Here is a 23,736-nt window from a genome sequence, read left to right on the forward strand (position 1 = left end):
TGTAAAGTGTTATATAGACTTATATATATATATGTGTGTGTGTGTGTGTGTGTGTGTATGTGTATATAAGCTGAAACAAAATAAGTTAATTTTTTTATGTATTTTATTTTATTTTAGTTAAAGTGTATTTCAAGGAACTAAAATCTTATTATTATTTTTATTTAACTATAATAACCCCGACCTGGACACCTACTTTGGGAATTCTGGGAAAACCTTTGCAACCAAAAATGTGAAGTTTTCTAATGCTAGTGATACCAGTAAAGACTTGAAGAAACAAACATGCCTTATTGCTTTCCTCTCTCCCTCTCTCTCTCCCTCTCTCTCTCTCTCTCTCTCTCTCTCTCTCTCTCTCTCTCTCTCTCTCTCTCTCTCCCTCTCTCTCTCACTCTCTCTCTCTCTCTCTCTCTCTCTCTCTCTCCTCTCTCCCTCTCTCTCTCTGTCTCTCTCTCTCTCCCTCTCTCTCTCTGTCTCTCTCCCTCCTCTCTCTCTCCCCCCCCCTCTCTCCCTCTCTCTCTCTCTCTCTCCCTCTCTCCCTCTCTCTCTCTCTCCCTCTCTCTCCCTCTCTCTCTCCCTCTCCCTCTCTCTCTCTCCCTCTCTCTCTCTCTCTCTCTCTCTCTCCTCTCGCCCTCTCTCTCTCTGTCTCTCTCTCTCTATTAAATGAGCCTTTAATTTCACACATTATACAGCATGAGCTGCATTAGCACAAGACTGAGCTGGATTTGTGTTATTTAAGTCTGTGAAACATTAATGTAACAGCACTTTTGCATAAGCCACGTCTCAAACACTCCATTCAGTGCGACATTAAAACCCCAGTGACCTGCAGGCCTTCATTTATAACATGTAGAAACCGTTCTACATTTGGTCTAAGATCATCTCTCAAAAGTGTGTACGTGTGATTCAGAGAAACAAATGTATACGCACAAAAAACGTGCCTACGCCTCTTTTCCAGATGTGAAATCTATGAATGATATTGACGTGCCCAGCTGAAACAGACCTAATTAACAATGTTAAAATTCTTTACACTGTAAAAAATTATTTTCATGACTTTTTTTCTTTTGTCAAATCAACTTAGATAATTAATGTGGTTCAGATAACGCAATATTTTGAGATTCTGTTGATTAAACCAATCTCCTTCTTTGTATTAACTCAAATTTTTAATTTCAATGAACTCAAAATTTTAAGGCAACCAGGTAACTTACTTTTTTAAGTTAAACCAACAGTTATTTTTTACAGTAGAACGGCAAGCGGTTTCGATTTTCAAATGCCTGCAGTTCACCGTCTCGCCACAAGGAAAAACGTTTTCCACGTCAAAGACCGTTTTTAAAAATATGAACGTTGGTGTGGATTTTAGCGAACACACACACTCTAACACCATTTTCAACTAAAAAAATGTAAAACTTTTTATGCATTTTAGCCGTTTATTTACACGACAACGGCGTTTTAGGGGCCAGAAAACGCAAACAGGTTTCAAAGCACAAGCTTTTAAAAATGATACCGTTATCGACTCTGTGTAAACTATGAAAACGGTGACGTCATGCGTGTTGTGTGTTCAGTCTACAGGCTCGTGTGTTTCTTTACAAAGTGACATCGCCATCTACTGGCCTGACAGCAGAATAGCTACAGCGTTTTTAGTCGTTTTCGCGGATCCGTGTGAACAGAGATCGTTTTGACAATGTTGTCGTCTGTACACGAAAAACGCAAAGGAAAAACTTTTCCGTTTTTATTTCATCGCTGTCGTTTAAACGAACCCTAAGATCAACCCATGCTTATTTCTTTATGGGGGTATATTTATAAATGTATTTAGTGAATTCATTTTATTGAGGCGATTTATAGTGATTCATTTATTTATTTTAGTTGGGGGGAAGGATATTTTTTTTTGGATTTTTTAAATGTATTTATTTATTTATTTATTTATTCAGTACATTTATTTTATATTGGGAGTACACATTAAAGAAAAAATCCTCCTGTTGAAAATTGCTTAACATAATTTTTAACAAAGTTATACAAGATTCAACTTTTTTCTTTGAGTCGATTTAATGCAATTTAAGTTGAAATGACTTAAACATCCAAGATGATTTTACTTAAATTTAAGGCAGCAAAAAAAAAAATTTCACAGTGTATTAAAATAAAAAAATTTAAAAAATATTTTATTGGATTTATTTATTTATTTTTGCGTTAATTTTTAAATGAATTCTGTGTCTAGACATCTTTTGAGGACAATGCAAATTCCTGATTTCATGTTATTGTGTAAGTTCATTATCTGTTCTTGAAAAGTAAAGCAAAGTAAGAAATGAATAGTAATAAGTTTGAGTAAAGTTTAAGGGTTAAGACTGTTTTCTTACACCTGATCTAGCGATGTGAAGATCTGACACTCTCTATCGTCTGAATAATGATGGCGCCCTGAAGCGAAACTCAATGTGTGGCAAGAAAACATGAGTGGAATCTTTTTTTATCTTTTCTGCACACATTATTTATGACTATAGTCAAATCATGGCATTATAAGTGATTTTACAATAGCCATGGTAATGTACGTAAAACCATCCACAAGAATAGCATTACATGTTGAGGTGAGTGTATTGTGTGTGTGTTTTATGTTTGCGTGCCAGAGATCTCTCTCACACACACTCACACTGCGCTGGGCGGATCTGGAATGCATTGTTTACTTTTATTTGCTGAATCTGGAGAATAGATCACTGACATGTCAGGTGCAGTTTTTATTTATTTATGTAATTACTATTAGAACTAGAAGCTACAGTCAAAAACATAGTCGTCGTCCCCCCAAATTTGAGATTTTGGGCTATTTTGCTTCCATAACTTGCTTTCTTTCAGACTAGCAGAAATAAAACGTTCAAAACGTGAATTATACATGGTGAAGGAAACATTTTTTGTAAATGCTTTTGAACACAAAATCAAAAACATCGAAATATATATTTTTCTTCCCATCTCATGTGTGTTCCATCACCATGTCCTATCAGGGGCTCCGTACTTTTAAGTGTTTATTTATAACTTTATTTGCGTTTGTAGATTTCAACTACAATACATAGATAATATAAAAGATAAAACTTTAAATATAGCCTATCTTTAAAGAGTCAGAAATCTCCACTTCAGCAGCTTTACACACCAAACACAAGTTTCCTTTTATTCATTTCTGAATTTTGTTCATATATCATTCGTCTGATGTTATACAACATTATATTCCTAAAACACAGTGATGCTTTTTTTTCTGTCTGTTGACAGTATTTTTTTCAGTATTGAATTATCTACAGTATTTTATTCAGGCACATTTATAGAGTGATAAAAATAATTTTGAACCTGATTTAGGCCTATTTATTGTTCAGAATTCTGTTGTGGAAATCCATACAAATGATTAATAATGCCTCATTGGCTTATTCAAACATTTCTGAAATACTTGTCATAAAAAAACAACTGTCTTAAAGGGACAGTTCACCCAAAAATGTTACTGACTCACTCTCAAGTTGTTTCAAACCTGTATAAATATATATTTTTTCAGCTGAACACAAAATATGATATTTTGGAAAATGTTTGTAACCAAAAAGTTTTTTTTCCCCCATACTATGGAAGTCAAAGGATCCTGTCTGGTTTCTTCTGAAGACTTCTTGCCCGTGCAAAACTTGTTTTCCGTGTAGTTATGCTTCTGATATTTGTTTATATCACTTCCACAGTTGATCTCGTTGGACTCATTATTTAATCAGGCTAATGTTTAAGGCAATATTGAATTAAAAATGATTTTAGACACACTGCCACCAGCTGGTGAAAGATGGAACAACACTCAATTTCAGCACATTGTTCTCTTTAATTATAATTATAAAAGTATTCATTCATGACCAACGATCACACAGACTTCGATTCATGCATTAGTATATATCTTTCAATTAAACTGACCTCTGATCAGACAAATTACAAAAACATGAACATACAAATGACAGATATAACTGGATATATCTGCACACGGTTAACAGCTGCTGTCACGTGATTGGCTACAAACAGTGCATCGCAATCTAACACACAACGCTACTACAGACATTTCATATAACTTTTATATTTGGACAGCCAGTGAGTTTTTTTTTGCAATTTTCACATACGCCAACAGTTCAAAAAGACCAACCGACTAATTTGCATACTTCATACGTAAATACGTACATAAAAAATAAATATTTTAACAAAAATAGCACAGGTCAAATATAACATCTACACATTACAGTACTTAATTTCTCCTGAGTCCCATGTATTTGGATATTTTTAACAGGAAGAGCATTTAATGAGAGGATATTTATATTTGACATTTATGTACAAAATGTAAAAAGAAGGAGGGAAAAAAATTAAAATTGCATAATGCATGATTTTTTTAAAACAATTTTAAAAAGCTCTAAGTGGACATATTCCATTTAGCACCATATATGCATCATGTGAACATTTCGGGGCAAAGATCAGCAAACTGTGTCTCCAAGGCACTTCAGAATAAACAAAAAATACATTTATTTCTGAAATATTGGCATGATTTATGAGTGTATATTTGAGCATGTGAGCGTAAACATTGCACTTCACAGAATGGTTGTCTCCATCAGGTCGGCATCCGAACGCTGGAGGAATCACACACACCTCCACACGAACACACTGAGAGATAGAACACAGGCGTTAATAAGAGTACACACACACACACACACACACGAACACACTGAGAGACAGAACACAGGCGTTAATAAGAGTACACACACACACACACACACACGAACACACTGAGAGATAGAACACAGGTGTTAATAAGAGTACACACACACACACACACACACACACACACACGAACACACTGAGAGATAGAACACAGGCGTTAATAAGAGTACACACACACACACACACACACACACACACACACACACACACACGAACACACTGAGAGACAGAACACAGGCATTAATAAGAGTACACACACACACACACACACACACACGAACACACTGAGAGACAGAACACAGGCATTAATAAGAGTACACACACACACACACACACACGAACACACTGAGAGACAGAACACAGGCATTAATAAGAGTACACACACACACACACACACACGAACACACTGAGAGACAGAACACAGGCGTTAATAAGAGTACACACACACACACACACACACACACACACACTGAGAGACAGAACACAGGCATTAATAAGAGTACACACACACACACACACACACACGAACACACTGAGAGACAGAACACAGGCATTAATAAGAGTACACACACACACACACACACACACACACACACACACACACACTGAGAGACAGAACACAGGCATTAATAAGAGTACACACACACACACACACAAACACACTGAGAGACAGAACACAGGCATTAATAAGAGTACACACACACACACACACACACACACACACACACACACACACACACTGAGAGACAGAACACAGGCATTAATAAGAGTACACACACACACACACACAAACACACTGAGAGACAGAACACAGGCATTAATAAGAGTACACACACACACACACACACACACACACACGTCAGCTCACCTACAGTCGTTGCCTCCTACACTTATCACATATTTGTCATCATAAGAGAAGCGGATGTTGGTCACGTGTGCAGAGTGACCGAAGTATCGCTTGTGTTTGGCCTGTGAAGAAGAGCAAACCAACAGTAAAAACATCAAAATCTCTCAAACATAAACCATTCAAGGGTTAATAATAAGGGTTAATGATAATACATATATATTATTAACCCTTATTATTATATAAAAGTGTTAATATTGTTAGCGAAAAGTATGATAAAATGTTCAACAACTTTCGTTTCCACGCCTGAGACGAGACGATGACAAGATGACGCCACAGAAGACACTTTTTTTTTAAAAAGCCACCAGCATTTTTAATAATTTTCACAAAAGTTTCAGAATGTTTAGTTGTATGAATATCTGAACATGCAATATATCAGAGGAAAGAACCGAGCTTCTGCTTTTAAACAAACTCATTTTATTCCATCTTCGTGCATTTCTTAAATCTGAAGATTAAACCTTCTTAGTTATGAACTGTAATAAATCCAAACATAAATCTCAACTAAATTTGTGATTGTTGATGCTGAAAAAATGCACTTACTATGTGTCTTTTAATGCTTTTATGAATTAATTTAATTTAGAACTATTGGAATAACTTTAAGGAATTTCACCGTTTACATTTTTTAGAGAAGTTTGAGTTACACTTTATTTTAAGGTGTCATTATTACAGTGTAATTATATATTTAAGTACTGAGTAATATTAAGCAACTACATGTAGGCCTACTTGGGGGTGTTGAGGGTTCGTTGCATGTAATTATGCATAATTTACTGTTATTACTATGGTAAGTACATGTAACAAGGACACTAAAATAAAGTATTACCGAAGTTTCTTGTTTTGCCTGTTTTCATAATGTGTGTTAATTTATATGATAAATAGCCTATAAAAAGCCAAACTAGAAGAGGTTAAATAAAGCATGAGTTGTGCAATAATTCTGATGAGATGTAAACATACATTTCTTAAATGACAACAATCGTTAATATTTTGAGAAAAATAATCCTGATTATCAATTTAACCATTATGCAGCATGACGAAAGTTTTGACTGACTAAGATGTGCATGTTTTAGTCTGTGGAAAAAAACATGATTTTCTCTACTATTATAACATTTACTTATTTAATCTGTCATGTAATAACAATCAGCCACTCTCCCGTATAGACGGCTACAGTACAACATCACGAAGTCGCACTTAATTGGCATTTTTTTCAAAAACCGATCATTTGACAAAGTAAAAAAAAAAAAAAGTCATTTATAAAAGCAAGAATATAGAGATACACAAACATAACATTTACTCACCTAATCTGTCAATCAAATCAGCTCCTCTCCCGCCACAGTCGCACTTAAAGCCTAGAAATACATGTGACTTGAGTTGAGGGTTGACTTACAAATTTCTCCGTGCAGGGGAAGTCGAAGAGCTTCACGAGGCCGAAGTCGTCCCCGGTGACCACGTTCAGCCCGGCGTGAGAAACACAAGCGCAGTTCACATCGGCTTTCTCTGCGTTACGAGGCCAGACGCCCAGAACCTCGTCGCCCAGGACACTGCACAGGAGAGAGAGTTTACCACGGTACACTGACATCATCATCATCACACACAGATCTGAGAGTCACCTGGTCCATGTGGCCCATGTGATCCTGTCCACCAGAGCCGGTTCTGTGACCATCTTCCCGCTGGGAACCTCGTGAACCTGCCGCTTATAAGAGCCTGTGGAGACCTGAACACACGACCCGCGTTAACATCCTGCCCTCGCAGAGCACCAAAACTAGACTTCAGTGTTTGTTTGTCCTGAAAGATTTTTTTTTCATTTTGATAATATTTTTTCTATTTTTTAATGCAATTTGTTTGGAGATTTTTTGTGATTTTTCATTTTATTTACCTTAAAATGACTAGATTTAATCAATAAATTATTAATAAATAGTAATTTAGAAGCACATTCCTCACATTGTTGAACAACAGTGTATATGTATGTATATATATAGTGTGTGTGTGTATATATACAGTGCAATGCATAAGTGAATACACCCATGCTAAAGTTGACTAAAAAGAGGAATAAAAAATCATATTTTGGAAATTGAACTTAATGCCTTAATTTAAAAAATTAGGAAAAATCCAACCTTTAAGGACACCAATTTTCTTTGTGAATGAATAATGTATCGTAAATAAATAAATGTTCTTCCTTAAAATACATGGTGCATAAGTGTGTACACCCCTATGTTAAATTCCCATAGAGGCAGGCAGATTTTTATTTTTAAGTATTTTTTTATTTATTTTTTTAGGATACTATGCATCCTGATAAAGTTCCCTTGGCCTTTGGAATTAAAATAGCCCCACATCATCACATAGCCTTCACCATACCTAGAGATTGGCATGATTTTATTTCAGTTAGCCTAATAGCTGGTTTGATTTGCATTGAGAGATGATCTTATGGAAAGTACCCCATGCCAATCTCTAGGTATGGTGAAGGCTATGTGATGATGTGGGGCTATTTTAATTCCAAAGGCCAAGGGAACTTTATCAGGATGCATAGTATCCTAAAAAAAGAAATAAAAAAATACTTAAAAATAAAAATTGGTGTCCTTAAAGGTTGGATTTTTCCTAATTTTTTAAATTAAGGCATTAAGTTCAATTTCCAAAATATGATTTTTTATTCCTCTTTTTAGTCAACTTTAGCATGGGTGTATTCACTTATGCATTGCACTGTATATATATATATATGTGTGTGTATATATATAGTGTATATATATATTGGTTGGATCTTAAAAAAAAAAAAAAACTTTAAATAAACTTTAAAATAACTTAAAATCCATGCAATATCCTTTGTTTGTGCAAAATTGTACATGCACAAAAAAAAACATTTCAGCTATGCATGTAATTTTGTGGAAACAACTGTTCTTCTGATTATGTAGTCAGTTGTACCTCGATGTATTTGCTGTCGGCGGAGAAGTCCAGCTGGATCACAAAGCCAGGAATATCTTTGCAATATCCGATGCGATTGAGAGCCGGACCCAGAGTCAGATCGTAGAAGTCGACAGCGCACTCCACCGAGCCGACGGCCAGCAGCCGGTTATCAGAACTGAACCTGTGAGGCGTTATTAAATATGATCAATGCACTGCAAACACGCTTTCTGAAATATCAAAACATTCATAAATCAAGACGCACTTACAGAAGCAAAATTACTTCAGATAGTAAGTCTTGTTTTTTTTGCAGTCTGTCAATGTGTTCAGAATAATAAACTCTTATTTTATTCCTTTTCTTCCCCATTGAGATATTTTTTCTCATTTTAAGCAAAAACTTGCTTAGTTTTGACAAGACTTAATATCTTCAGTCATTTTGCTTCTCAAGTAAATCAAATTTTTGGTTACACTTTATTTTAAGGTGTTATTATTACAGTGTAATTATACATTTGAGTAATATTAAGCAACTACATGTGCTTACTATAGGGTTAGGGTAGAATTAGGGTTTGGTTGAGGGTTAATTGCATGTAATTATGCATAATTTACTGTTATTACTATGGTAAGTACATGTAACATATGTAACAAGGACACTGTAAAATAAAGTGTTACTGAATTGTTATATATTTTTGATCATGTATTTTAACTAGAGATGCACAGATACTAAATATCTCAGATATCATAAATAATCGATGTCTGCTGATACCGATAGTTTGATTTTCTTAAACTACACAGAGAATCGTCTCATTTGGTTCATTACTATAATATTAGGTTAAAATTAACAACAGAGCCTAAACTATTACATTCAACTACTATTTATTTTCAGATTTAATAATTACACTCAAAAAACTGATTTGTTTGTATAAAGCTGTTTCAGATAAGGTAGTTTATATAAACACTTCTTCATGACAAAATAATTGAAACATGCATATATAATTGATGAGCTCCTCTCTAGTGTTTTTATTGCTAACGAACTGTGAACACTGGATCACTTTCCTGAGGTAAATCCAACATTAAGCAGTTTTATTGACATCTTTCCGCTATTAAAGTGGTGTAAATCCAGCTTTTAATGTAGTTTGTGTCTATGTGGTGTTTTTAATATGCTTTAAGACAAACCATGTGTAAATTCATAAGTCGACTCCATTGCTGAGTATTTCCTCCTTAAAACTGCAGTGAACCAAAGACAGTCTCAAAAACACGCTTTGAAATCGCTGGTGTTTCTGACGTCACAAACTACCTTGTAACCAATCAGATCAACGTGTGATCGTCAACCAGTGGATCTCTGAGCTGAGGGAGTGAGTGGAGGCGGGGCTCATTTGCATATGCATAGAACCGCACATACTAAATGAGGCAAGGGTGTCGAGTTACATTCAAGATATTTTAAGAAATTTTTTCAAGATAAAAATGTTTAAATGTCATTATGGTGATCAAAGATGAGTTTTAAGGGATAAAATGATCGACTACAGGGGAACTTTAAACACTGATGGAGCGATTACTTGAGACATGATTCATTTCAGTAAGTTGTACTGTATCTTTAAACATACATTTTGATGTTAATTCATGTTTTTTGGCGCTAAAACGAAAGACTCGAGTTCCGCTTGAACTGAGGGACTACAGCAATCGGTCAGCGTCAAAATGCCTCTTAGGATTTCGTGATAAAATGGACAGAAATTGAAAGCTGAGACTGTTTTTTTATCAAAAGTTCTTTGTGATTATGGAATGAGAGACACTAAATAATGTTTTATGTAGGGAAAAACCTAGCTTGAACTACACGTGATTCGCAGGGTCAAAGCCTGCTTTAACGTCACTGTTAATGCGTTATTGCTGCGCTAAATTTCTCTAAATTCAACACGAGAGATTTAGTTCACACACAATCTGATACGTTTTTCTGTCCATTTTGATTGACAGGATATAATCAGACCTGATCATCGGCTGTTTTTAAACAGTGAAAAACTTGGCTTTTACACATCGATGCATCTCTAATTTGTAATGTTTTGTGGGTTTGATTTTATTACTTTTCTTCCCCACTGACATATTTGTTCTCATTTTTAGCAAAAACTTGCATAAATTTTTCAGTAGACGACTTAATATCTTCAGTCATTTTTATATATTTTTGATAATTAGAGATGTATCTTGTAGTGTTTTGTGTGATTGCTCGAGCTGTTTCCCCTGTGTTTGACGTGCGGTGTGTCTTCTGACCGTATGTCCTGGATGGCCACGCTTCGGTCTCTCTTTTTGCCCCACACAGTCAGTGAATTCACCAGCAGAACGATGAACTCTCCGTTCTCCATCCCGATCGCCACCATCTCACCGTTCACACTGTACGCCGTGCACTTCGCCGGATGACCCAGACTGACTTTGTTCAGAAGTTTCTGGGAGACAAAAAAATAAAGTATTAATAGACATACACTGCCATTCAAAAGTTTGGGGTCGGTAAGATTTTGAATGTTTTTGAAAAAAGTGCTCTCCATTTTACATTTATCTGATCAAAAATATTTTTAAATATTTTTACAATGTAAATCAGCTGTTGTCTATGTGAATATATAGTAAAGTGTCATTTATTCCTGTGATCAAAGCTGAATTTTCAGCATCATTAGTCTTCAGTGTCACATGATCCTTCAGAAATCACTCTAATATGATGATTTGACGGTTCATATTTTGGTGGAAACTGTGATACACGTGGGCTCCTATCTTACACCCGATGCAATGCAGTGTCAGGCACGACTCAAGTGTTTTTCGCTAGTTTCAGCCCGACGCAGTTATCATTTTCACGTCCTATGCCACGTTGTTTAAATAGCATTTAAATAGTTATTTAAATGCATTTGTGCCTATTTGTGCGCTCATAGGCTGCCGGTCTGAAAACCAGGTGCGAGCGCAACTGGCTTTTAAAGGGAATGGGAGATGAGACTCTGATTGGTTTATTGCACGTTACGCCCAAAACACACCCATTACTCATTAAGAGAATAGAGACAACCCTTTTAGACCATGCGCCGGGAGCGCTGACCATTTGTCTCATCGTTAAACTAGCAAAAGTGGATTCAGACACGCACTGAGTGCACTTGCGCCGAGCGCTTTAGACCATGCGCTTAGATCGTTAAAATAGGACCTTTATTTTTCAGGATTCTTTGATTCTTTGAAGTTCAAAAGAACAGTGTTTATTTGAAATAGAATCTTTTGTAACATTATAAATGTCTTTACTGATGCATTTGATCAAATTAATGTGTCCTTGATAGTTAATTGAATCATCTTATTGACGGTGGTGTAAACACTCCCATTTCTCCATTACCCACAATCCCTCACCTTATCTGCCAGGTCCCAGATGCGTATGGTTCCATCATCGCTGGCGGAGATGAAGACGTCTTTGGAGGGGTGTGTGGCCAGACCCCAGATGCGTCCCTGTGTGTGTCCGTTTATCATGGTGTTGGAGGCGGCGTTCTTCTCTCCCACCTCGATGATCTCGCCATCCTTCGTTCCCACCAAGATCTTTCCCTTTCATCCAACAAAGAAACATCATACGACTGTCCGTCTTCTAAACTAAGGCTGTGTCCGAAATCGCTCCCTATACCCTTAAATAGGGCACTATTTGAGGGAACAGCCATTTGTAGTAGTGTCTGAAACCATAGTGCACTCATTCAATCCCACAATGCACCACAATAACGAGTGTACAACCGATGTACGCTCAACAGCTAGAGAATACCCATAATGCACTGTGAGAGTCATGTGCTGAATGAATTCCTGCGTCTCGCCAGAAGATGGCGCTGCAGCTCAATCAAATCATCCATCCATTTTCCAAACCTTGCTGGTCCAGTGTATTATCATACATGTTTAAATTCCTTTTTCATGGCAGAGTTCAAGATAAATCTTTTAATTACTACTGGATCTGCCAGTTTGCTGTTTCAAATTATTATTCTTAAAGGGGTGGTATAATGCCCTTTTCACAAGATGTAAAATAAGTCTCTGATGTCCCCAGAGTGTGTGTGTGAAGTTTTAGCTCAAAATACCCCACAGATATTTGTATATAGTGTTAAAATTGTCACTTTTTGAGGGTGAGCAAAAACGCACCGTTTTGTGTCTGTCCCTTTAAATGCAAATGAGCTGCTGCTCCCGGCACAGGGGGCGGAGCTTCAATTACCTCCTCACACACACATGCACTGAAAATTTCTAAAACTTTTAGCCTTTTATGTTCAAACCGGAGTCAGACAATGATGGAGAGACTCTAGAAGAAGTGACAACATGTAGAAGCAACAGGACATTTCTGAATGGATAGTTGATGAATTTATGAAGCTGATGTGTAGTTATCTTCTAGTCATTGATTAGCATATTCTGTCATGATAATCTAGAAATCATGCTCAGGGGGCGGGGTTTATGTAAATTCTAGGGTTGGTGATGTCACTAACCCGTGGAGAAGCTCACTGTAGTCTCTACCAGCCGTTTGTTGTAGTCCTTAAAAAGCGATTTCTTTAAAAGCAAATATCTCCCTTTGCTTTGAACTTTGAGCGTTGTAACTTTTAGGGCTGTACTGTCCTAGTCGATTAGTCGATTAATTGGTCGATACATTCTGGTTCGACCAAAATTCTGATTGGTCGATTTTCTGCCGCGTTTATTTCATCAGTTTTGCCGCGCTGAGGCGCGCTCATTTCATCAGGTGGAAAGCACTAACTGCTAATGGGGGTGTTTTCAGAGTACCCTCGTTTCACTGTAACAGTCTGTCTTCAAAACACCCCCCTTGTTTTCACCTTTTTTGGATTAGCCCAACCCAAGAGAGAGCGTCGAGCATAGAAGGTTTGATGCTGAATATTATTTATTTAATTGTGAGAGCGTTTAATAGTCAGTCCTCTTCTAACATGTCAACAACAAAGAAATCGACAGTGTGGCAGCATTTTGTTAAAATTGATAACAGGAAAAAGGTCGAATGCAAAGTTTGCAAGCAACAGTTTTCCACAGCTCGACGACAAACATGACATATCATCTAAAAGTGGTAAGCTCACTTGTCTGCGTTAGCTTGCCCTGTCTGTTTTGAGTAGGCTATATGAACATATCAGAATTTGCATATTTCAATGTTTTAGTGTGATAACCTAACTTTTTTATTTTTTATTTGGAGCCTAATGCGCAATTGCGCTGTGCTGTTGGTTGTGTTAGTTTTGAGCCTAGGATGCTTTATTTTTCAGTTATGCACTTTATTTCGTTTCTGCTCTTGATCTGGTTTGTTTAATAAATATTATTTTTTTATTAAAGTGGACGTGCCTTTTGTGTTTATTAAGAGTAAAAGCTTTAGTTAATAGTCTATTCGTGTCTCAGCTGCGAAGCTGAGCTCATGTTCAGCCTCGCTCGGTGCGAGGACATGCATGGTGAAATGATAGTGTCTGACAGTTATAACTTATTATTATAACATATGACAAAAATAATTGTCTAAATTATGTTGCATATTCCTCAACAGTTCTTGTGATGATATCACTAGTTGACAACATAGTACTATTTTCGGAAATCATAAGCTATGATATTGCGCAGGTGCACGTGATGCAGCGCTGTCAGAGCCGACAGACTCGAGTGTCAAACTCATTTCAGTGCAAAATAATTAGGTCAAAAACGATTTAATATACTGCAAATAGCCTACTAGTTGTTTATGTTTATTTATAATTAATTTAGGCGGACAACAAGGCTACCAAGTACTGCGCACAGTGCGCATCTAATTCATTTAACGTTTTTTTTTTCTAACGTCATTTTTAGTCGATTTTAGTCGATTTTTAGTCGAAAATTTCAGGACTTCAGTCGACCAAGATTTTCTTTGGTTGAGTACAGCCCTAGTAACTTTGCAGATGTTGTTTATGCTCAAACAGCAACATTACACACTAACTAAAGTTAGAAAAGTCAAATCATAATCAACCACTCCTTTAAACAGCAAGCACAAACTACGCAAAATCGACAGTGTCCGCATTCACTCGCTCGTTTTCATCGACTCGTAGGGATTCGTGAATGAGGGTATAGGGGGCGATTTCAAACACAGCACAAGACTTTAAATGAACACAGATAGCAGGGCTCTTTTTAGATGCCAATAACTCAAAAACACTTGCATAAAGCATAAGCATGACTGACCTTTCCTCTGCACACAGATCTGACGGTCTCGACTGGCAGTCCCGTCTCCAGCTGAAACGCTCTGCATCTCTTCATCTCCTGATCCCACAGTTTCACAGCGCCGCCCTCTTTAGTCCTGCACACAAATACAGTCAACACAGCCATTTACAACTACAGAACGATATGTACACTTCCACTACTGTTAAATTAATACTTTTATTCATCAAAAGGACACATTAAATTGATAAAAAGTGACAGTAAAGACATTTATAATGTTACAAAAGATTATATTTAAAAAAAATGCTGTTCTTTTGAAATTTCTATTCATCAAAGAATCATGAAAAACATAATTTATCATAGTTTCAACTAAAATATGAACCATTTTCAATGCTGATAATAATCATAAATGTTACTTGAGCATCAAATCCTCATATTAGAGTGATTTCTGAAGGATCATGTGACACTGAAGACTGGAGTAATGATGCTGAAAATTCAGCTTTGATCACAGGAATACATTACACTTTACTACAGTATATATTCACTTAGAAACGTTAGAAAAGAACATTTTTACTGTATTTTTGATCAAATAAATGCTGAGCATAAGAGACTTCTTTTTAAAAAACATCTTACAAACTCCAGACTTTTGAACTTTTGTATTCAAGGTATAAGAAAAATGTGCTATTTTTTTTATTTATGGTGCCTAAAAAAAAAAAAAAATTGAATAGAAAATGGTATAAAGGACATATAAAACTAACAGTAACACTTAAGTTTAGGGTCTGATTCTCATTATTAACTAGTTGTTTATTAGCATACATATTACTAGGATATTGGCTGTTTATTAAAGCACATATTAATGCCTTATGATCATATTCTCCATCCCTTAATCCTTCAATACCTAAACTTCACAAATACCTTGCTAACTATTAATAAGCAGTAATTATGAGTTTATTGAGGGAAAAGTCTGAAGAGCGGGCCCCATCTGGACGTCAGCTGAACTCACGGCCTCTCTTTGCCTCCGGTCACGATGAGCCCGTCTCGGAGCGTGGTGTACATGGTGAACACCGGTCCAGTGTGCGCTTTAGCCACCACACGCACCAGGAAATGCTCCCGCCACACGTACACGTCACCGTTGATGGCCCCGGTGAACGTCAGGTTATTCTGTCAGACGATACAAACATCTTAGTCACATGATCCTTCAGAAGTCATCCTAATATGATGATTTGCTGCTTAAGAACATTTATGATTATGTTGAAAACAGTTCATATTTTTGTGATAATATCCATGAACAGGGTTTGAAATTAAAATTACAACTAACGCTGTCAAATCACGAGCCAATTTGGTGTGTTACTATGTTTACTCACTTTGCTGGGGAAGTTCGTTTAAGACAAATCTGCTCAGATTTAGCACAAATACTCATGAGTCACCATGATATATTAAATACAGTGTATTACGCAGAATCTGCTCATATCTGGCTCACTTGAACACACACTTCACTACACAACAAATAACGGTGCGCTTGTTCATTTGCATTGAAGCAACAGAAGATTAAAAAGCATTTGGTGAACAGAAAAGACATTGTTATTTTCCAACATCCTACATTTATTTGATGTTCTTTGTCCTGTGTTGATCTGACCAACTAAAACACACTTTTGGTGAAAAGGATGAGGATGAAAGAGGAAGAGAGGAGATGCTGGATGACAGGATTTTGTTTGAATAAGAAATGAATGTATGAAATCCAAATTTAAATATATATATATATATATATATATATATGAAATAAAATTCGGATTTCATGCATTCTTATATATAAGCTGTGATTAATTTTTATTTTTTGGTTAGTAGAAGTTCTGAACGGCCGATAACTTATAAATGAAGTAGCCAAATTTTCCGTTGAGTGAAAAGGTGAATTTGAAAGCCTGTCCCTGAATGCGCGAGACTCACGGCTCCGAACGCCACCGAGAGCATGGTCTGCATGCGGCCGTCCTCCACCGCTCCGATCACTCCTTTCTTATACAGCAGAGATCCTCCCACCAGCGTCCAGAACTTGATGTGTTTAATCCCCACAGACACAAACTGCGTGTCCGAGTCGGGCCTGAACTCCACCACGAAGATCCGGTCTGTGTGACCGCCTTTACTGCAAACCCTCGAGCCTGAGCACACAATTAAAGAAGATTACAGGTTTTTACAATCGCTAGAACAGACTTCTCAATACTTGAGTCACTTTATCAAAACTCTGGATTATTTAACCCTTAAAAATATTTTTTTCAATTAAATGAATGTACTATATTTTAGTTCAATAGTGTTTTTTAAATATTTTTATTTAAATAAAATTTTAAATTGTAATATTTATATAATATTTTGTATTTTTAGGGGATTGTATGGTATTAAATTATATTTACGATATATTTATAATCCATTTATTCACTTTTTGAGTATAGACCTGAAAATTTAATTTCCAACTTAAACCTTGGTAAATCTTGAATGCTTTAGAGCGACAGACTGAAGTTTGATCTCTTTTCAAAGACGACACTTGGCAGATTATTGCTGAAGTGAAAAAAGTTTAAAAAAGTGAACTTAAAAAAAAGTTACAGAAGTTTATGTTTATTGTTATAAAAAATTGTATATGAAATATATATTTTCAGAAACATGTTTTAATCTAAAACTGTGAGAAAATCAAAGCCATAAATCTAAACAAGTTGTGTTCCAAATCTGAGCTTGATATCTAAAAAAATGAGCGTTCAGTCACAGAGTGTGTTTGGCCGCAGTACCAAACGCTTCCACTAGAGGAAATCCGTCTCCCAATCATTTCCAATGAGAGGATCACAAGTGTGACTATTTTTTTCAGGACCATTTAACCTGTTCCAATCATGTCCACATTTTTTGCGTTCACATAGTAAGTGCCAAAACCTTTACCATGTTTTGCACCATTCCGATGAAGAAAACAATAAAAATAAAAAAAAAGTAAAATTTTGCCTGAAGAGCACCAGAGGGCTGATTAGTAACCACACCTTTCAAATTACATGAATTATCTCACTTAGATACAAATATCCCTAAAACTCTATGTACCTACAGGCCAATTTGCACATTTACTACTAACACATTTAAATATTAACCTTAAACTGCCCCTATTATGCTTTTCAGGTATTCCCTTTTATAGTGTGTAATAAAGATGCCTGTGAATGTAAAAGTTCTGCAAAGTTTCAAATATTCAAAGTTTCGATTCCTAGGGAAAGCAAGATCTGATAAGGATGTAAATGTGTACCTTGAAATGCAATGCAAGTCGCTTTGGATAAAAGCATCTGCAAAATGCATAAATGTAAAATGTAATTTCAGTCTCTCTTCCTGCAGAACCTACCTAGGTTTGTAACAGATTTGCATAATTGTCTTCATTGGCTGAACTTTGCCCCGCCCACTCAAACACATATTTTAGTAGTTATAGTGCATTATGAATGTGAAATTACCAAACTGTTCAGGAGAACTGTGTTAAGCTTTGAAAAAGTGACCTAACTATTGAGAAATGGGTCTTGTCGAGTGTGAATAGTAAATGCATGGATCAATAGTTCTCACACACACACACCTTCCTGCCATCTCCACACAGTGATGGTGTGTTCGGGATCCACTCCCACAGACAGCAGGAGTTTCCCCGTGGCGCTGAAGTTGACGTATCCGACTCCTTTGGCGTGAGAGCAGCGCAGCACAGACAGAGTCTGCTTACTCATGGCGTCCCACACGTGAATGCACGGCGCCAGGCCTACAGGAACACACACACACACACACACATCACCGTCAGTACTCAGAGCTGAAGGGGCAAACAAGCTTCCCAAACGAGAACATGTGACAAATAAAACACATTAGGTTTATTACAAGACATTGATTATGCAAATATATATATATAAACAGTGATGGGAAGCTACTAAGAAACTGGCTTAAAATAGTTACACTACAGTTAAGATGCATTTACAAAAAGTAGTAGTATATAAGTATATAAAACTAGACTATAAGCAACTAACAAGAAGCAGTTAACTACATTGAAGCTATTTAAAAGGAGTATTTATATATATTTTATATTATATAAGTTCCCTTTCAAGGGAACTCGCGTTGCGTCGAGTTTGACGCTATGGGAACGCTTTGCGTGATGACGTCTTGAAGCACATGTAAAATCAGTCCAATGGTGTGGCGGAACGTCAGAGGCGGGTGACGTCACGTACCAGGAAGCTATAAAAGCCGGCCCGAAACAGAAAACGAAAGCTTTCTGAGTCTTCAGTTGCGCTCTGTGTGAAATCTGTCTGTATATTTGGTGTTGTCTGTCTATATCATATATATATATATTCAGTATGGCGAGCGAGCAGCAGTTTAGAGTGTGTGTCCATCCCTGCCCGCGTTATTTAACGGGAGGTGACACACACACTCTTTGTGTTGTTTGTTTGGGAGAGGAGCATGCCCAGTCAGCACTCGAGGGTGGTGACTGTGTGCATTGCTGTGCGCTTCCATTGCGTACGCTCCGATCCCGCTTGGCTCGGTTCAATCCCGACCACGCTCCCCAGGGCTCGGGTCCCGCCGCTGCCGAGGCACGGCGTCTATCTCAGACCTGGGGTTCACAGATGGATTTATCAGTGGATGTTGAGACGGGCTCTGCCTTATCTCAGCATCCGTCTGATAGATCCAGTGCCTCTTATCAGGGTGTGGAAGCACGCGCTGCGGTTTCTTCCCCCCCGATAGAGGTACCAGTACTGCAACTATCCAGCTCTGAGGAGTTGGATGTTGTGAGTATTGTAGCTGAGTCTGAGGATTCGCCACCTCAGTCTCATGCGTTTGAGGAACTGCTCGATGTCATTACTAGAGCTGTTGACAGACTATCTATTGAGTGGCCAGAAGATAGGCAGGACGTTCGTTCGAAAAGTAAGCTCGACGAACGCTTCCTGCCATCTCGTGCGCAGCCCCAGCGCAGGAGCCTGCCGTTTTTCCCCGATCTCCACACCGAGGTGTCGAGATCGTGGGCGAAACCAGTGTCATATCGAGTGTATACTGCACAAACATCACACTATTCATCCATTCACAATTATAAAGAGCATGGTTATGGGGAGATGCCGAAGGTGGAAGAGACGCTCGCGAGCTATCTCTCTCCAGCAACGGCATTTTCTCTGAAGGCTCCTGCACTTCCATCCAAGCCAGTAAAAGTTACTTCTTCCCTGGTTCATAAAGCTTATGCCGCCGCCGGTCAAGCTGCAGCGTGTTTACATACAATGTCCATAATGCAGGCTTACCAGGCTGAGTTATTGGGTGATTTTGAGGAGGGCGGGGGTATTAGTGCTGATACGGTGTCTGAACTGCGTAGAGCCACGGATTTGTCTCTCAGGGCCACCAAGGAGACGGCTAAATCCATCGGCCGCTCTATGGCAGCCCTGGTGGCCACTGAGAGGCATCTGTGGCTTAACTTAAGTGACATAAAGGACAAAGAAAAACATGTTCTTTTAGATGCACCAGTATCTACGCAAGGGTTATTTGGAGACGCAGTTAATAGTGCTGTAGCGAAGTCACAAGAAGCTTCAAAACAGGCAGCTGCACTTCAGAAACTTCTCCCCCGCCGTTCTTTCTATGAGGCTGCTGAGCGGGAGCAGCCTCACTCCTCTAAAAAGAGCGTTGTGCACCGCGCCACTCAGAAACAGAGCGTTTCCTCCCGTGCTCCCCCACAAAAATCTCGGGGACACGGAGGGCGCTCTCAAACCCAGCAGTCTTCGAGGGGTAAAACGGATCTGCGGACCGTTATTACCGCCAAGAAGGCTGCTGGGAAAAAGTCCTGATGTCTGAGGGCTCAGGACAAATGAGGGTAGTCCCCCCGAAGCAGAGCGGTTAACACCTCTTTTCACGGTGCCCGTCTCTCTTCAGTGCCCTCAGGGGACCGTTCTGCCAACCCTGCCGCCTCCGGCGTTACAGGGCGCAGCGGTCTCCGGCGAGCACATATCTCAAGGTCCACCCGGAAACGTAGTGGCCTCGGGATGCCCGCCCCCTCTGAGGAGGGTGCTAGAGCAGTCTGTTTGGTCGTTCCCTGCCGGTGCGCCGTTACAGGGCGACGAACCGACTACTCAACAGCAACAAAATCCAGAAACCAGTCTCGAGAGACTGGTACCTCTAGTAGAATCTTTGACAGCGTGGAAGCTACTGTCAAATGTTTCTCGTTGGGTCCTGCAGACCGTGGAAAAAGGGTATTAGATACAATTCTAGTAACGCCCACCGCGGTTTATGGGGGTCCTGCCCACAATGGTGGGCCCCGAGCAGGTTCTGGTTATGGAACAGGAAGTAAACACTCTGTTAGAGAAAGGGGCCATAGAATATGTACCTCCCTCCAACAGGGAAACCGGGTTTTACAGCCGGTACTTCATAGTTCCAAAGTAGGACGGGGGATTGCGTCCCATTTTAGGTCTTCGAGTTGTCATGCAGCTCAAGTTCGAAATGTTAACATTGAGACAATCGTGCCACAGATTAGTCCGAGGACTGGTTTGTCACGATAGACCTCAAGGACGCATATTTCCATCCGTCCGTGTCATTGGAAGTTCCTGAGGTTTGCTTTCGGGGGCAAAGCATACCAATATCGAATTCTTCCATTCGGCCTGGCTTTATCACCCCGCACTTTCACCAAATGCGTGGATGCAGCTCTGGCGCCTCTGCGCCTCCGGGGTATTCGCATCACGAACTACATCGACGATTGGTTGATTTTAGCTCAGTCGCATTAGATGGCGGTTCAACATCGAGATGTTGTTCTCGCCCATATGAAAGAGTTGGGGTTACGGCTGAACGCCAAGAAGAGTGTGCTTCTCTATTTTAGAGGACCACTTTTTTAGGCGTGGTTTGGGATTCAGTGTCGATGCAGGCGCGCCTGTCATCGCCACGCTTCGATCCTGGCAGCTGTGAGAAGTGTAAAGCTAGGCCAGCTACTCACTGTCAAACAGTTCCAGAGACTGTTGGGTCTCATGGCAGCAGCTTCCAACGGGATACCTTTTGGACTGCTGCACATGAGGCCCCTGCAGTGGTGGCTCAGGACCAGAGGGTTTTTCCCCGAGGGGCAACCCATTTCGCACAATCAAGGTCACGCGGTGACGCCTACGTGCCTTGGTTATGTGGAAGAAACCTTGGTTCCTGTCCCAGGGCCCAGTGCTGGGAGCTCCTTGTCGTCGCAAACTGCTAACGACGGATGCTTCCCTCACGGGTTGGGGAGCGATCCTGAGGGTCGCTCATCTCAAGGTCTGTGGGAAGACCATCATCGTTCCTGGCATTCTATAGCCTAGAGATGTTAGCTGTCTTCCGGGCTCTGAGGAGCTTTATCACAGGTCTCAGGGGACACCATGTGTAGTACATACGGACAACACGTCGGTAGTCGCCTATATCAAGGGGGTTTGCGCTGGCACGCCATATCCTCTTGTGGTCCCAGGGGAAGTTGCTGTCACTCAAGGCAGCCTACATCCCCGGGGTCCAGAATATAGGAGCAGACACTCTGTCGAGACAGGGGCCGAGGCCCGGGGAATGGTGGCTCCACCCCCGAGGTGGTGGAGCTGATATGGAAATTATAAGTGGGTCTGTTTGCGTCTCGAGAGACGTCTCACTGTCCACTTTGGTTCTCCCTCACGCATCCAGCTCCTTTGGACTGGATGCTATGGTGCAGACGTGGCCGAGGCTACGTCTGTACGCTTTTCCCCCAGTTGCTCTGCTCCCGGGAGTTCTGGAGAGAGTTCGCAGGGACCGGGTTTGCCTGCTTCTTATAGCCCCGCGCTGGCCGGGCAGAGTATGGTTTCCCGATCTTGTGTCGCTCCTCGACGGGCCTCCTCTGGAGCTACCCGTCAGGAGGGACCTTCTGTCCCAGGCGGAGGGCTCGATATTTCACCCCCGCCCAGAACTGTGGAACCTGTGGGCTTGGCCTCTGAGGGGGCCCAGCTCATAGAGTCAGGTCTCTCAACTGAGGTTGTTGAGACCATTCTACAGTCCAGAGCTCCCTCCACGAGGAAACTTTATGCCCTGAACTGGAGAGTATTCACCTCTTCGTGTAGTGACCGTCGGTTGGATCCAGTCAACTGCCCAATTGGTACAGTTCTGGAGTTCCTGCAGGACTGGTTCACTGCAGGTCTGACCCCTCCACCTTAAAGGTTTATGTGGCGGCCATAGGTGCTTACCACATTCCTTTGGGTGGAATGTCTGTGGGGAAAGACCCCTTTGGTATCTCGTTTCCCTCGTGGCACTTGGAGGTCCTCCTCCCTTTCGAAATCGGACCAGGAGGCTAATAATTTGCTTTGCCCTGTTCGGGCGTTAGACGCGTATGTCCACAGAGCTGCCCTGTGGCGTAAAAGTGACATTTGCTCCCCTAACAAGGGAGGTCCAGTGTCTAAGCAAAGGATGAGCAAGTGGGTGGTTGAGACTATCTCACTTGCTTATGAGGCGGCTGGACAGCCTTCTCCTTTGGCTGTCCGGTCGCACTCTACGAGGAGTATGGCGGCCTCTAAGGCCCTTATATCAGGAGTTTCGTTACAGGACGTTTGTGATGCGGCAGGCTGGTCCTCACCGCACACTTTCGTCAGGTTCTACTCTCTGGATCTAGACTCTGCTCCAGGGTCTCATGTTTTGTCTTCCTAGTGCTGCTCACCAGATTTCACACAGGACAGACATTTGTAGCTATGGAGGCGTTGGTATAGACGTTCCCATAGCGTCAAACTCGACGCAACGCGAGTTCCCTTGAAAGGGAACGCCTCGGTTACGACTGTAACCTCGGTTCCCTGAAGAGGGAACGAGCGTTGCGTCACCTTGCCATATCTCCTTCATGCCTGTCAACACGACTTCAGACTTTACGAAGCTTTCGTTTTCTGTTTCGGGCCGGCTTTCATAGCTTCCTGGTACGTGACGTCACCCGCCTCTGACGTTCCGCCACACCATTGGACTGATTTTACATGTGCTTCAAGACGTCATCACGCAAAGCGTTCCCATAGCGTCAAACTCGACGCAACGCTCGTTCCCTCTTCAGGGAACCGAGGTTACAGTCGTAACCGAGGCGTTTATTATTCAATCAGAGCTGTATTTTTCTGGCAGAATTATTTCTAATTTAAATTATTTTTAACAGACAAATCTGTGCACTAAATGCA

At 39.9% G+C, this 23,736-nt stretch overlaps 1 protein-coding gene across 2 annotated transcripts in view; it reads right to left on the reverse strand.

Moving 5' to 3' along the window:
- Positions 1-3,800: 3,800 nt before the first annotated feature.
- eml6 (EMAP like 6) overlaps positions 3,801-23,736 on the reverse strand; it is a 73,017-nt gene continuing 53,081 nt past the window's right edge. For both annotated transcript variants that reach the window (XM_084101739.1, XM_084101738.1), the window contains 11 exons: positions 18,192-18,365; positions 16,556-16,764; positions 15,615-15,772; positions 14,636-14,750; positions 11,843-12,031; positions 10,742-10,914; positions 8,507-8,669; positions 7,201-7,304; positions 6,978-7,131; positions 5,561-5,661; positions 3,801-4,635 (listed from right to left, as the gene is read on the reverse strand). In XM_084101739.1, coding sequence (XP_083957865.1) covers positions 4,611-4,635; positions 5,561-5,661; positions 6,978-7,131; positions 7,201-7,304; positions 8,507-8,669; positions 10,742-10,914; positions 11,843-12,031; positions 14,636-14,750; positions 15,615-15,772; positions 16,556-16,764; positions 18,192-18,365 — 1,565 coding nt within the window. In that variant the 3' untranslated portion in view covers positions 3,801-4,610. The remainder of the gene's footprint in view (positions 4,636-5,560; positions 5,662-6,977; positions 7,132-7,200; positions 7,305-8,506; positions 8,670-10,741; positions 10,915-11,842; positions 12,032-14,635; positions 14,751-15,614; positions 15,773-16,555; positions 16,765-18,191; positions 18,366-23,736) is intronic.

The sequence above is a fragment of the Abramis brama genome (genome assembly GCF_963993115.1).
Source record: "Abramis brama genome assembly, chromosome: 23".
In the NCBI taxonomy this organism is placed as follows: domain Eukaryota; kingdom Metazoa; phylum Chordata; class Actinopteri; order Cypriniformes; family Leuciscidae; genus Abramis; species Abramis brama.